The sequence below is a fragment of the Artemia sp. Qi Xiang Cuo genome, chromosome 9 (assembly GCF_049724085.1).
Source record: "Artemia sp. Qi Xiang Cuo chromosome 9, ASM4972408v1, whole genome shotgun sequence".
Taxonomy (NCBI): Eukaryota; Metazoa; Arthropoda; class Branchiopoda; order Anostraca; family Artemiidae; genus Artemia; species Artemia sp. Qi Xiang Cuo.
In genome coordinates this window covers 23,590,244-23,605,681 of record NC_142802.1, presented here as the reverse complement: position 1 = coordinate 23,605,681, position 15,438 = coordinate 23,590,244, and the positions used below count along the sequence as shown (strand labels likewise).

Here is a 15,438-nt window from a genome sequence, read left to right as displayed (position 1 = left end):
GATCTTGGCAATTTACACGGAATGGTACAGTTTAAGATGAAAGGTGTATTGGTGGCGGAGTTTAGCTCTCTTGCTCCCTGGAACTTTAAAACACTTCAAAAGACAAGTATGGAGCAGTTTTTGAGTAGGCTAAAAAGGGTCCAGGAGATGACGTCACGAAACAATATTGGAACCTCGTCACTAGATAGGGCGATGATTTTTATTTTTGACACCAGTATCAGTTCCCTAACTGATACTACCCACAGCAAAAGTGTCCCGAGCCCCCTAAAATATTTTACAACAGTCTTTTATTAAATAGTAACCTGAAACTAATTACCCGTTTTGTTTTTAAAGCCTAGTTTTTAATTTAAAGAATTTTACTTTTAAATTTTTCATTTGTATGTATATTTCATTCAAATATACTAATTAATAAATAAAAGCTTGTCCACATGTAAGAATCAGTTTTTTTTTTCTAACCAACTGCAAAACCACACTGAGAAATAATGAACAAGGTTAATAAACAATTTAAACATCTTCCAATAGCGTTAAAATAGTCTCCTTCAAAAGTCTCGTCCCAGATTTAGCACTAGGTTGGTACCATTTAAAGTGAAGGGTCACACTAGGAACGAGTTCAAGGTCGAGTAGACTCACATCTTGGTCCAGTAACTTCCATCTTGAAAACATGAGGACAAAAGGTCTTGAGTGCTCTTCTAAAGCTTCTTGAATGAATGAATAGACATCCCTCAGTTTTTATTTACTTTGAAGGTGCCCTAGAAAAATAAAACAAAACAAACTGATCACAAATCACAGCAAAAGCACGTTTAGAGGAGAAGACAAAATTTAGAAGGAGGTTTTTACAGAAATGAATGTTTTATTTTTTAACCTTATAAATCGCACGCTTTTTTACATTTTTGGCTTTCTTGGGGAAGGGAGGGAAGAGTGAGGGAATGGGCTGAGCCCCACTTCATAGACTGGTCGTAACTCCGTGGCACCACACAAATTTTACAGAGCACTAATAAACAATAAAGGCTATTTCCAGAAGCATTGCATAATATTTTAGTTGAATACACCAAGCCCTATGGAAATATTCGAATGGGAAACCAGGATCTACCCCCCCCCCCCCGAAAAATACCCCCATCCCATACTCCCCATGGATAGTTCCTGAAGTTCATTAGAAAGGAAATTGAAAGTTTTACTCACCTGTTTAAGTCAGGGGCAACCCTATAGCATTGCCTAAAGTAAAGAGCCAAAAAGTTTCAATGTATTAATATTTGTTTATTTATTTTTTTCAGATGCACTTCAAATGGAAGGGTAGTCGTATACACTTCAGAGGGGGCTCATTCGATTACAAACTAAAAGTTCTGGTGCCCTTTTAAAAGTCAAAACCGATTGGAGGGCAACAAGCCACCCACCTTACTGTTTTTTCCTCAAACGCATCCGATCAAAATTTTGAGATAGCCATTTTGTTCACAATAGTTCAAAGGTCAAATAACAATAACTCCATGTTCGACAACCTCCCTTCCAGCCCCCGGGGCAACAACTGTGAGCTACGCAAGTTGCCCATTGTTAAGATATAGGGTTTTAATGGGAAGAGTGGTCGAATAAACTTTTGAGGGGGCTCATTCAATTGGCAATCGAAAGTTCCAGTGCCCTTTTTTAAATTTAGCCTGCTTTCACAAACCTTACTCTTTATTCTAAAGGGTACCTTCTTTCGAAATTCTTTAAAAACGACTGCTAAAACACAAGGTCCGTTGAACTAGAATAAGAACTTTTTAAGACACTGTAGTCGGTAACAACTCGTTCGAACCGCAGCAATGTTACTCTCGTACACATCACTAATCACTTTGATGTATTTATTTGGTATACCATACAAGGATAGGATCTTCGCTAAAGCTCGTCTATGGGCTGAATCAAACACTTATTTCTAATCTATAAAACTGAGGACTAAAGAGATTTGATGACTCGGACACCTCTCAATTATTAATCCGAAATTTGGTCGAAACATCCTTTCCCCTTCCTAAAACACGACGTCACTATTTGAATAAACACATTCCCTAGTTCAAAGGATTTTTGCAACCTACCTTTGGAAGAAACTAACAATTGGAGTATAAAACAGAAAACGACACACTTGGTCAAGCAACGTTGCTATGTGAATAGACACTTTTCCTTATTCAAATGATTTCCCCAATCCAGCTTGGGAAGAATCAAAGACCTGCTGCAAATCACTGTTGCGTCAAGTTTTGACAGAAAACGGAAAATTTCCCTAAACCAAAGGATTTCCAAGATATGAATTTTTCAGATCTTGACCCCACTAAATCAATTAAACTAACTCTGAATTTGACCCCACTAAATCAATTAAAGAATCATGAAAAATACCTAATCCGGGCGGTTATCTAATTAAAAGCAAAATTTCTGAAGTTGTTCTGGAAAACTTAATTACTCCCATCAAAAAAAGAAAGATTCCTTTGCATGCCAATCTATAAAGAATGGTACCAAAGCACTTTTACCAGCGCATAAGCATGAAGCGTTATTTATTTTAGGCACAACTTAGCTGGGTGGGTAGTGAATTTTAACATCAATTCGATGCGGAAACAAACCTAAAATTTACCCTCCCCCTATTTTTTCAGCGCAGCATCCAGCTACAGAGGCATAACTCTGACCCAGTGCAGAAGAAAGCCGACCATTGCCCTCCCCCTTTTTCTTATGTCAAACAAAACTGCAAAAGTAGAATTCTGTTCCGATGAAGAAGCCAACCAAATATTTACCCAATTTTCATCTTCGTGAAACCCACCTGTGGGGAGCAGAACTCAGATCTGACACAAAAGCAACACAATATTCGTCCCCTTTTTTTGTTATCCTACGATGTGAAACCCAGCTGTGGAGCCTAACTCTGGTCAGAAAAAAACAGCTTAACTGAGACACTACGGGTCTTACTATTTTAAAAGAACAACCTTATGGTTTACTAAAGGCCTGATTATAACTGATCTGATTAGGAGGAAAATTACCTGCAAAATGATATCATCAGGAAAACGGATGCGAATATTTGTGTATCGATATTTTGGCTTTTTCCTCTGTGCTTCTCTTTCCCTCATTGCTTTCGTCTTCAGCATTTGTTCTTGCTCCCCAACATCTTTCCTACGGTGATAAGTGTTTGTATGTTCAGTTAAGTCTTTAAAGTCAGTCTCCAGACTTGCATGTAAAAAAAAAAAACTCACACATATGCAAAAAAGAAAGAATGTGGCACTATAAAGTCAGTCGGTTGGTATATTATAATCAAAACCAGCAATCTGTCTCCTTTTTTACTTTTTTTCCGCTATTTCTTTTATAGAATCAGTCAGTATGGCTTCTGGACTGTGAAAATTAGAATCTAAATAAAAACAAAATATATAATTACCTCTCGATTCATAGTGAAATAAAATGAGCTCGGAAAATGATTGAGCTTTAACTCCCTATCCCCCAAATGTGAATGCATTGGCTGACAAAAAAAAGTAGACATAAATCTAAAAAAATAAGATTTCTAGAGGGTCAATTAAGCAGAGTTATGTAAATCGATTTTATCAATTCCAACTCCAAAGGTTGCGGACAGTTAAGTAATCTAGTTGTATAGATCACAAGAAATCTTTTGCTCTAAAAAAAATCGATTCTCAAAGCTGACTCAGAAGATATTGCCTATTTTGGCTATGGCCCAGTTCTAAAACCAACAGTTAAATAAGTACACATAATGAAGAAAATTGCGTCAATATAAAAAAGAAAACCGAAATTTATTTTTAATAGTGGGGGCAGTTCAAAGAAAACACATAAATAGTCAGGCAAATCTGATAGGAAAAAAACAGGAATGAAGCTTACCATAAAGTAGAGAAAACAAATTAGAGAAAACGAGAAAAGTAGAAAACAAATTAGAGAAAAGTAGAGAAAACAGAATTAGAAATTGTTCGACTTTTAATGATATGTTTTTTTTTTACAGCATCATGAGTAACCAAAGATTTCTGAATCATGCTCAAGCCACATCATAGTCCCATGTTTTGCAAATAAAAAAATAAAAATGATTTATGAACGCATATGCTTTCCGTATTTTAAGTTCAAAATTGCACTAGAGATGTGGAAAATTAGAATCGCAAGAAACTGGTCATGAAAGCGTGCATAAACACTGTCTTGTTCCTAAGTATTATCTGCTAACACTGCAAGGCATACAAATTGGTCCTTAGTTAGTTCAGTAATATAAAGAAAATTGCGTCAATATAAAAAAGAAAAAGCCGTTGTACAAATAATCTGCGTAAATACCCCAATGTTGACATTTGTAAAAACATTTCAAGTGGAAGATGCTTTGGTTGTGCAAAAGCTCATATTAAATTGCCCATTAAGGGTCGTAACAGGTTCCACAAAACTGGGCTGCCCAGAAGCCACTTAAATTCTGCTAATTTTAGCAAACATTTTTTAGACCATCGCTCGCATACAAGAAAACCCTCGATCCATCCCGTCCTTTTCAATCGAGTACCTATTCAAAGGATATCCCCGCCTCCATATCCACTTACATACCCCTTCCTTCTTTTTTAAAGATTTAGCTATAGCTATATATTAGCTATAGATTCAGGGAGGAAGGAGCTTTTTATTTGGCGTATCCAGTTAGTATATTTAGTAATTATTTACTAGTGTTTATAAAAAACACATTTAGTATGTTTTTACATACCTGCATCAACAACTGGACAAAAAAAAAAATTCGTAAATTGAGCTTGTGATCCTCTGACCAAACCGTTTTTTATACAATAGCAGGCACTGAACAAAGAAAATAATTTTTTTTAAGGCAGAAATCGGGCAAACTTCTATCACTAACCAAAAAAGTTTCAATAATAAGTAGAGTAGGAATTTATAGTCACTACCTTAATGCTATGCTGGTATATAATTAAAAACTCAACTACAAAAGAGAGCCGTATTAAGCCAAAGCAAAAATATTAATAAAAATTAGATATAGGCTGCAAGTTTTGTCTGGCAAGTTTTCGACCATATACTGCTCAGATGCGCGAGTCCCACCATCATACTTCATAATTAGAGTAAAAAATTGAGCTAACTTCTTCCATAAGGATCAGGCATCGATGTGGCTCAGTCTTATTTTGATTTAAAGCTCTTGCTTAGCAGCGTTGCCACTGTAGGGGGGAACAGGATGTCATCACCGTTAGTCTCAACCAGAGAGTTGCTATTGTGGGCGAGGGTCAAAGTTTCCTAGGAGGTAGATGTTTCGGAAAATGAATCGATTGCAAATGACGTTTACTCTTTTGGTGTGTATTCTTCCTCTGGGGAGCTTCCAGCCATCTGAAGTTCGGAAAAAGTCAAAGAATTATTGAGCGGGAGTTTGCAGGACCATAAGAAATAGGTGGGCATACCAAAGCAGCGAGCAAGACACCAGCTATTTGGATAGGGGTGATAATTTGAAGGACCAAAGATTTTCCAGATTCTGTACCCTGTAAACTCATCTGGCGTGATGAATGTTTTGGAAGGTGATCTATCTGGATGGCATCCACCTTCATCACCTAGGACTGGGTGATGGCAAACGTCTCTGATGAGTATAACATATCGTTAGCCAGCGAAGGAGGGAAATTCACGCTTTACTTAAATAAAGTACTGTGACTTTATATACTTTACAAAAAAAAGCCCTAAGAATCCTGAAACTTTTTATTCAATCATCTGTTGCACTTCCAAACAAGTTTTCTACATTATCTTTATACACTTATTTAGATAAACTTCCAGTTTCTCAACAATTTACTTTAGGGGCAATTCTTTTCAAATTGAAATATGACATCAAGAAATTATCACCACATTACCTTAAGAAAAATTTATTCTCCTAATCACAAGATTTACATGATTATAACACTAAAAAAAAAAAAAATATATATCTACATGGACAAGTATAGAACTGAGAGATCTAAATTCGCTCTGTTTTTGTCGATGGACCGGTGCTGGGATGCTCACAAGGATCTTATTGATAATTTTACTTCTATCCTATCAATAAAAAAAAATCTTAAATTATATTTAGTTCAAATAATCTTTAATTTAGTGCTTATTAAATAAGATAAAGTTATTTGTAAGGTTTGTTGCTCTGGTTTTAAAAGGGCCTCTTGGTTATCTGCTAGTAATAATTTGTATTTAATAAAAATGAAATTTTGATATTTAAATAAGAATCCTGGGCTAGCAGCTGCTTTGACAATACTGTAGTATTATTGTATATATATAAATATATATATATATATATATATATATATATATATATATATATATATATATATATATATATATATATATATATATATATATATATATATATATATATATATATATATATATATATATATATATATATATATATATATATATATATATATATATATATATATATATATATATATACATATATATATATATATATATATATATATATATATATATATATATATATATATGTATATATATATATATATATATATATATATATATATATATATATATATATATATATATATATATATATATATATATATATATATATATATATATATATATGTATATATATATATATACGTATATATATATATATATATATATATATATATATATATATATATATATATATATATATATATATATATATATATATATATATATATATATATATATATATATATATATGTGAATAATAATATGATTGAACTTGAACTTTCAACTGCTAGTAGGGCACTAGAATATCATATAGAGTTGCTATATCACCTCAGTTTCTGCTCTTTTTTCAAATCTTCAAGTGTAAAATTGTAGAATTCATCTGGCAGTTCAGGTATCTGACGAGCTACTGAGAAGGAAAGTACTCGTAGTCTCCTGTCAAACTCAGGTTTTTCTTTAAGTGACAAATCGTAGATATCATCTGGCATTCGAGCGTTTTGGGCACAACAGATTAGGTGCGGGACACTCCAAATTCTTTTAGTGTCCCGACCTCTCTACAATAGCTCAAAACCCTCTTGCAATAAAGAGTAGCCTAATCTGAGCAAATTACCCGTTTCATTGTGGAACCTAATTTTCTCTTTACTTATTGATTTATATATAACTCTTCTTTTCTCAAGTTTTATTTTCACATTTGTATGTATATTTTACTCATATATGTTAAACGATAAATAAAAGGTTCTTCATACATAAGAATAATTTTTTTTCTAACACACTACGAACCCCAGTTTGACAAATAATTAAATAAAAAACAAGTTTTTCAACTGAAACTAAGGAGCAACAATAAAACTTAAAACGAACAGAAATTATTACGTATATGAAGGGGAGTCCCCCCTCCTCAAATCCTAGCTCTTTACGCTAAAGCATTTTAGTATTTTTGAAAAAGCTTCTTGTTGTTCTAATTAAACGACTATTATATTCCTGGAGTTTTTCTGAAAGAATTGGGACAACATTCAAACTTTAGCGTAAAGAGCGAAATGTTTAGGAGGGGGCAATCCACTTCAAATACGTAATAATTTCTGTTCGTTTTAAGTTTTGTTGTTGCTCCTTACTTTCAGTTAAAAAACTTGTTTTTTTTTAAATTTCTGATCGTTTTTTTAATAATGCCAGGTAATATGGCCCACATCCAGGGAGAAATCCCCCTCCGCACGGAAATATCCTCTAGACAACTGAATCCCGGTGAAAATTTACCCCTGACAATTACGCTTAACAGCTCCACGCGTTAAATTGAGACGGAAAAGAGAAAGCAAAACATAAAAAAGAATCTTGTTTAGGATTTCTGGAAAATTCCCCCAGTGCATAATTTCCCTGATAAGTTAACCTCCTGGAAACTTCCTTCCCCATAGAAAATTCCCCTGTGGAAAACCCCCAGCAGAAAATTCGTCTCCCCATACAAAAATGTATAGCCTACATACTTCCCATTAACAAATACTATGCATAAACAATGGAGAAATTTTACAACTTAAAGATCTTTTCCCTGGGGCTGTGAAGGGGGGGGGGGGTCACGTTATATCCAAAGGCATATTATTGGGTCTTTCAAATATGATGAACAAAATGGATATCTCAAAATTTTTGATCGGACGACTTTGGGAAAAAAAAGGGGTGGGGAAGGGGGCCTAGTTGCCCTCCAGTCTTTTTGGTTACTTAAAAAGGGTCCTAGAACTTTTAATTTCCGTTTGAATGAGCCCTCTCACGATATTATAGGACCACTGGGTTGATACAACCACCCCTGAAAAAAAAACAAAAAAAAAAACACGCATCCCTGATCTTTTTTTTTCTGGCATTTTTTTTTCTGGTAAAAAAAATATATAAAATTCCACATATATGCTGAAGCATATAGGAGCTTGAAACCTCTACAGTAGGCTTTTCTGATACCCTGAATCTGCTGGTATAATTTTCATTAAGATTATATGACTTTTAGGGGGATTTTTCCCTCTTTTTCGAAAATCAGGCAAATTTTTTCAGGCTCGTAGCCTTTAATGGGTAAGACTAAACTTAATGAAACATTTATGTTTGAAATAAGCATAATAAGCTGATTCTTTTGATATACATATATCTATTGGTATCAAAATTCCGGTTTTCAGAGTTTCGGTTAGTATTGAGCAGGGTCGTTCCTTACTTAAAAGTTCGTTACCACGAACTGTTTCTTGGATGAAACTAATAAATAATTCGCAGATTTTTCAATAGTGCTAAAATGGTTTCTTTAAAAACTCGTCTCAGATTCATTACTAGGGCAATCCCAATCAAAGTAAAGCGTCAAACAAGGGATAAATTGAAGGTCCAATAAAGGCAGGTCAAGGTATAATGCCATGCAACAAAAAAAAGGTTGCTTAAACCTGATTGGTTGCTTTGTCAAGCTCCTCCCATTGTACGTCTGAATCTAAATATTATAAGTCAAAGTCTTTATGTGTTTATGAGCCGTTTCATTTTCAGCATGGTGTCCACCGTTTTCTTTGGTAACCAAAAATTATTAAGAGATAGGATCTTTCCTCTTTTGTAATACGTTTCACTATGACTCAGATGGATACCAGCAACAGAGCTGAAATAAAATTATGTAAATTATCATCTGTTTTTAAACTATACAAAGAAGTAATTGCACAAAACCTTTAAAGTAAGGTAATTTTAGGCAGTGTCCACTCAATTCGCAGTAAATTGAATGGGTGTTACTGACGAGGATAGGTTGGGTATAAAATACTGGAACTTTTCCGGTGCTTTGAGATGGCTTGGGGTCTCCACTCCGTAAATAGCGACGAAGCTCCGTAAATCCACTCCATGATAAGCTCCTATCTCCGTCTGTATCCTTGAAAGGGAAATCCTGCCTGGATGGACTCATAGTTCCATAAGGGTGGACCTTATATGAGTTCTAACAGTGCTGCACGATGACCTTGAGGTGTAGCGCCCCTCGAAGAAATTATAGCCTTGTAAACAACACAGTATTCGCACTTAATTCTGGGAAATAGATAATTCTTCTGGGTTTGGTCGGGATGGAGGAGGAGAGCGCGTAGCTGTGTTGGCCTCAGGCGGCCTGATGTTCCAGTGAGTTGTTAGTAGTAGTAGTTACTGAGAAGCTCCTTTAGGCATCTAGGACCGGCGGATATTCAACCATAAGAATTTTTCAGACAACAAAAGGTGATGTTTTGAGCTATGGTGCGGAAGTTTGAGGGTTTGAAAAAGGGAAGAAAATAGAATGAGTGTGGTTATGAAATTTTAGGAGACTATTGGGCTTAAATAGGAGATTTAGTAGCTTGATGTTAAAGGACGATTGTTTTCATTAAGAGTAAAAAAAAAAACTGGGTATAATGATAAGATACTGGCAAAAGTATTAGCTTGGTTTGGTTGGAGTGGTTGGTTTGAGCAATGGGTTCAAATGATTTTTTAACTATTAAAAACATTGCGAAACATATTCAATTGGTAATGAAACATAAATAAATTTTTTATAGAGAAAGGGAGAAGGCCGAGCGCTTCAAAATAATTGTATGTATATTAGTTGGTTTCTTTTTTTGTTATTTTTCTATCTTATTTTGTATGCGTTGTTGAATTGTTATTTTGAATAGTTTCCTTGTGTTTTGTCATGGCCTTGGGGCTTTTTTGTAATAAATATTTATCTCCTCTTCTTGATATTTTAGCAGGACCAGGTTTAAAATTTTCCACCTCACATGGCATCTGAACTTCAGACGTTGCGTGAAAATTCGCTTAACTGAAAGCTCCCCAGACTCACGGCAATATGTATCTATTTATAGATATCAATAACACAAGTTGAAATTAATCTTCAAGTAATCTTCAAGTAAAAGACCAAAATTTTAGTTTTACGTATCAATATTCGACAATTCATTATTTCAATTCATTTAGTTCAATAGTTCAAACAAATCAGCAACGGGTAAAAAAAAGGTGCGCGTATTTGACTTCTTTATCTGACGTAAGCTTAAAGAATGCATTTGACTTCCTAAAGTACGTCACAAAAAAATAGTATTGAAGCACAATTTATAACACGGGACCATAAGACTGTAATCTCTCCAACTTTATTGACACGAGAATAGACCGCAACTTCTTGCTCGCCGATAACTTATTTTTCACTTGGCAGCTAGCTCCATCTTTAACTCTTAAAGCACTTTAAATTCTTCGCAACTAATGCAAAACTATTTCATTTTTTTATGCAGTAAATTAGCTTTATACAAGGGATGAGGTCTGCCAAGAAAAATGAAAAATCCCACCTTTGATTCGTTTGTTTGTTTTCAACTTTAACTAATTTTTAAATGTAGAAAACTCATTTTGAAAGGGGAGAGGGAGTTGCTGAGAAAAATAAGCAACCATAACTTTAGTCGTTCTGTTCATTTTTAATAAAATTATTATTAAATGTATTAGCTGCGTGCAGCTGGGTCTGGCATGTTATATATTATTTTTTGGGAGTTTGAGTTTTACAAAGCTAAACTTGGCCTTTCTGAGTGCAGATATGCAATGACAATTTACCTTTCAGACCCCCTGGATCAGACTTTCAGACTCAAAAACCAGAATACCTTTTAAACACTCAAAATACTGACCTGCAAAACCCTTTCGAAAAACTGCCACACTACCCTAACCGCAAGGAGTTTCCTGAAAACAATGACATGAAAAAAAAACGAAGAATAATTGGACCTAACCATGTAATTGGATATCTAAATTTCACCCCAACAGAAACTGCAACTCCCTTTACGCCCTTTATGCTATTAAAAAATAGAATTAAAAGTAAGAAGACATTGTAAGAATTTTAACAGCATTCAGTGTTATAACAGGAACCTGAATTCAACTCTTATTTCTACGCAGGAAATAAAATTTTTGTAACACATTGAAAATAAAACTTCTATGTTATATATCAGCTTAATTACACAAAAAGAACTCAAGTGAATCCGTGGTTCAAAAAGGACTTTCAGAAGAATAACAACTAGTATTCGAAAAATCTTAGGTACGCCTTTTGATCTTAACTAACAGAAAAATGTTCAAAAACTCGATTCTGGAAAAAACAAAGAAAAAAAAACAAACAAACAAACGAACAAAGAAGAAATTTTGACAATAAGTTCACTTGTTCAATAGTCCTCCCAGTTATAAAAAGAAATTCATTGAATAATATTCAGACACGTTTACACATGAAGATCATATAAAGCAATGATGTCCCTAGAGGATTCTTGAATTAATAGAATTCAAAGTAAGAATAGAATTGAAAAATATAATGAAAAATATGAAATGTAAGAAAAATACAATGAAAAATAGAATTAAAAGTAAGAAAACATTGTAAGAATTTTAACAGCATTCAGTGTTATAACAGGAACCTGAATTCAACTCTTATTTCTACGCAGGAAATAAAATTTTTGCAACATATTGAAAATAAAACATCTATGTTATATATCAGCTTAATTACACAAAAAGAACTCAAGTGAATCCGTGGTTCAAAAAGGACTTTCAGAATAATAACAAATAGTATTCGAAAAATCTTAGGTACGCCTTTTGATCTTAACTAACAGAAAAATTTTAAAAAACTCCATTCTGGAAAAAACAAAACAAAAAAAAAACAAAAAAAAACAAAAAAACAAACAAACAAACGAACAAAGAAGAAATTTTGGCAATAATTTAACTTGTCCAATAGTCGTCCCAGTTATAAAAAGAAATCCATTGAATAATATTCAGACACGTTTACACATGAAGATCATATAAAGCAATAATGTCCCTAGAGGGTTCTTGTCTATTATACGAGCAAACTACTATACAGCTAACTACTACAGCTAGTACAATACAGCTTTTACAGCTATTATGAAGCGTATACAGCTACATATGCTACTACAGCTAGCTACTATACAGCTAACTGCTTATACGAGGTAACTACTTATACGGCATGCTAATTCCAGTGATTACGGTAAATCTAGGAATCAACTGAGGTTTTTTTTATAGTTGACATAAACATAACAGTCAATCACAGGCCTTCAAAGTTAGGAGAAGTGTAGACTAAGATGTTTATATTAAACAAGTTCAAACTATGAAAACAGTTTACAGATAAGAACATTTTGAAAAAAAGTGAACGCAAAGCGTTCAGCTTTTTTTCTTTTTGATTTTTTTTTTCTTTTTGAGAGCTTTCTTCCACTCTTTCAACCGCTTTGTCTCTAGAACAGAAAAAGAGGCAGGAGACAAAAAAAACAAGGATGAAAAAGGAAACAAAAAAGAGTTATTTTAGTCGCGAGTATCTTTTATCATTTGAATGATCTTTAGATCTGTATGCTAATAATAATAGTTTCTTGCTTTCCTTTGTTAGGATCAATTTTAAAAAATCACGACACACCTCAAGAAGGAGTGGAAGAAATGTTTTCCTTTGTCAGAATCCATCTGAAAAAACATGAATATAAAGCGTAAGTTCAATTTTTGTAATTTTTCTTGCCTAACTTGAGAATTAGGAGCGTTATTTTTTTAGTAGTCTCCCTCTATTCTTGATACCACTGTCTCATGAAAAAGGGAAGAAAAAGACAAAAAGAGGCAATGTATGTGCCAGTGTAATTTATCTTTTGAATTTTGGCTTTGGCTCTATGATTACCTTAATATTCTTTACGTCAAAGTCCATCAGAACATAATAATCTTCTTCATTTCCGTCCGGTCCAGGAAGTTGGACTAACTGAAATCCAGCAGCAGTGAGGAGCTCTTTACTCCCTTCTATGTAGTACACGTTCTCTTGAAAAGTTTTACTCATAATACGGATTCTGCGGTATTTTTCTTCGGTTGGACGTTGAATTATATTTTCAAAAATGACATTTATCGTGTTAACACAGTCTTGAACCTACAATTGAGGATTTTATATAAAACATACTATTGGAACGTATGTTATATAAATGTATATTCTGGTCCTCTGAATATAAATTTGGGATAGTGGCTGGAAGAATAATAATATACAATATGTTAAAGATAATCATTCGGTAAAAAAACAGTTACTCTACTTCAGTAATTTGAACAGATACATATTGGAAGGAGGCCCTGAGCTTATTCATCCATCTTTTCATCTGGAACAAACAATACAGTCAAGCACAACCAACAAAAGAGAAGGACCCATGGACATGCAAAATTACAGTTAGTAAATATAAGCGTCATAAACTCAAAAGTAAAAACACCTCAAATCTAAAAAAATATTTCAAGCTATTCCCATTTTATGATAATTTATATGAAAACAGATGTTAATAAGGAATAAAAGAAAATGGGAGACAATTCTTTGTTGCAGTCTTATCTTTACACCCAAGTTGGATGTTGAATTAGCCTACACTTTCTAAAATGCGAAACTTTGTTGCGATTACGTATTATTTAATTATCCTTGCATGTTGCAACATTTTCATTGGCAAACAACTGTTCAGGTCCGGCTAGACATTATATGAATACACTACACGATCCATTTCATATTCTGTCTTCTTTTAAAATGACCTGAAACTGGCGTTTTCCAGTGTATTTTTGGCAAATTTTCCCGAAGAATTTTCCTAATGAATTGAAACATTTGTCTCCTTGTGTTCAATTACGATTACTAATAATACTGTGCTAAAACAATTGAATACGAGATAACTCAAAAAAAGGATAATAGATAATGGACATCGAGGATAATGGCGCATTAAGTCATTTTACCGAATTGGAAATCAAATATCTTTTTCTCAGTACATTAATTTTGATAATTCAATTCAGGATTATAATATAATCTTTTCAGATATTTCAGGAAACAATTTTGGTAATTTGTCATTAATTTTGTTTGAAAGAAACTAACCTTTGAATTAAGATTTACACACAACTAAGCCTCATCCCAACTATCAGACGTAATCCAAGATCCGAAGTCAAAAAGACCCTGACTTGTTATTTGCCGGTACGAAAATTCAGAAACTGAGTAATTTGTTTTAAAAACTAGCCGTGGTTTCAAATGTAGTATGAAATGATAACTACCACCGAGGGGGGAAGGGTAGGTGGAATATTGTAAAAGGTTTCAAGGCGGGTGCAAATAACATCCAAACTGGTTTTACCTTTTGTAGTAGGGAAATAAACAATTTGCTTAAGCTTCTGATCTTTGCACAGATAATTAAGACTTAGTTCGTTTGCGTCTCCTTCTAAAAAATGCCGGCATTTGGATACTTTGTCGTCACAAAGTCAAGACTTGCTTGTAGCCTGTCATTAAAATTACGACGAGAACAAGCATTATGTGCGGGTGAATAATAAAACGAGCAAATTATTAAATTAGTGTAAGGCCGCGGTAGATATTTGGGCTTTGTAGATATCCAAATGATTTCATCGCGATCAACTACTCCTGGCACATGGATAAGGGTAGGAGATAGGCAATCTCCTAAGTATGTATTTTGGTTAAGCATTTATTTGAACAAGGGATATTTCTTGCCTAAACAAATATAATAATATCACAGGATTAAGACGAAACCTTTCTCAGGTAAATTTTAGTTTCTTTTGTTATTCACCACTCTTACAAATCTATTGGTTTACAAATCAGTTGAGTGGCATGGGCCACAACTTTTCACTTTGCAGTAAGAGATGCTACGCACTTTTGTTGCCTATAAGTTCCGATAGAATAAGGAAAGATTCACAATGGTATCTTACCCTTAGATCTTTTTCTTTATTTTTGAATAAACGTTGAAGATTTTTGAAGAATGGCTGGTCCCTATCGGCCATTTCAGTAATAAACTTTCCTAGTACACTTCTGAAAGAAATAACATTGTTAAGTTCAGAAGGTAAAAGTTTGACCAGAACCAAAAAATAAAGAGTCAATCCAGTATTTTGAGGGTTTTGAGGGTATTTCCAACATCTCAAATTTAAAAAAAATGGACATGTGCTTATTGGATTCTGAAAGGCTTACTTCATGGATTTTGCATAAGATGTTTTGCATAGATTTATTTCTTCTTCAAATGTATATATTGATTAGGTAGTCATAAGTTTTTGACATGTAAAATAAATTTTACATAAATTAAATCCTCAAATAAATTAAAA

The 15,438-nt window shown here is 33.5% G+C and overlaps 1 protein-coding gene across 1 annotated transcript; it reads right to left on the bottom strand.

Annotated features, from left to right (window-relative positions):
- Positions 1–327: 327 nt before the first annotated feature.
- On the bottom strand, positions 328–15,155 carry LOC148948461 (UBX domain-containing protein 6-like). Its single transcript, XM_089093933.1, has 4 exons — positions 15,052–15,155; positions 13,016–13,255; positions 2,985–3,114; positions 328–749 (listed from the first exon to the last, which is right to left on the bottom strand). The coding sequence occupies exons 1-3, from the start codon at positions 15,121–15,123 to the stop codon at positions 3,001–3,003; spliced, it is 426 nt and encodes a 141-aa protein (XP_088950059.1). The 5' UTR covers positions 15,124–15,155; the 3' UTR covers positions 328–749; positions 2,985–3,000.
- Positions 15,156–15,438: the final 283 nt, after the last annotated feature.

Coding starts and splice junctions, on each gene's coding strand:
- LOC148948461 (XM_089093933.1), bottom strand. CDS start 15,123: ATGGCCGATAGGGACCAGCCATTCTTCAAAAATCTTCAACGTTTATTC. Junction 13,256..15,051: donor ATAAAGAAAAAGATCTAAGG/GTAAGATACCAT, acceptor CCTCAATTGTAG/GTTCAAGACTGTGTTAACAC. Junction 3,115..13,015: donor TTGACGTAAAGAATATTAAG/GTAATCATAGAG, acceptor TTATCACCGTAG/GAAAGATGTTGGGGAGCAAG.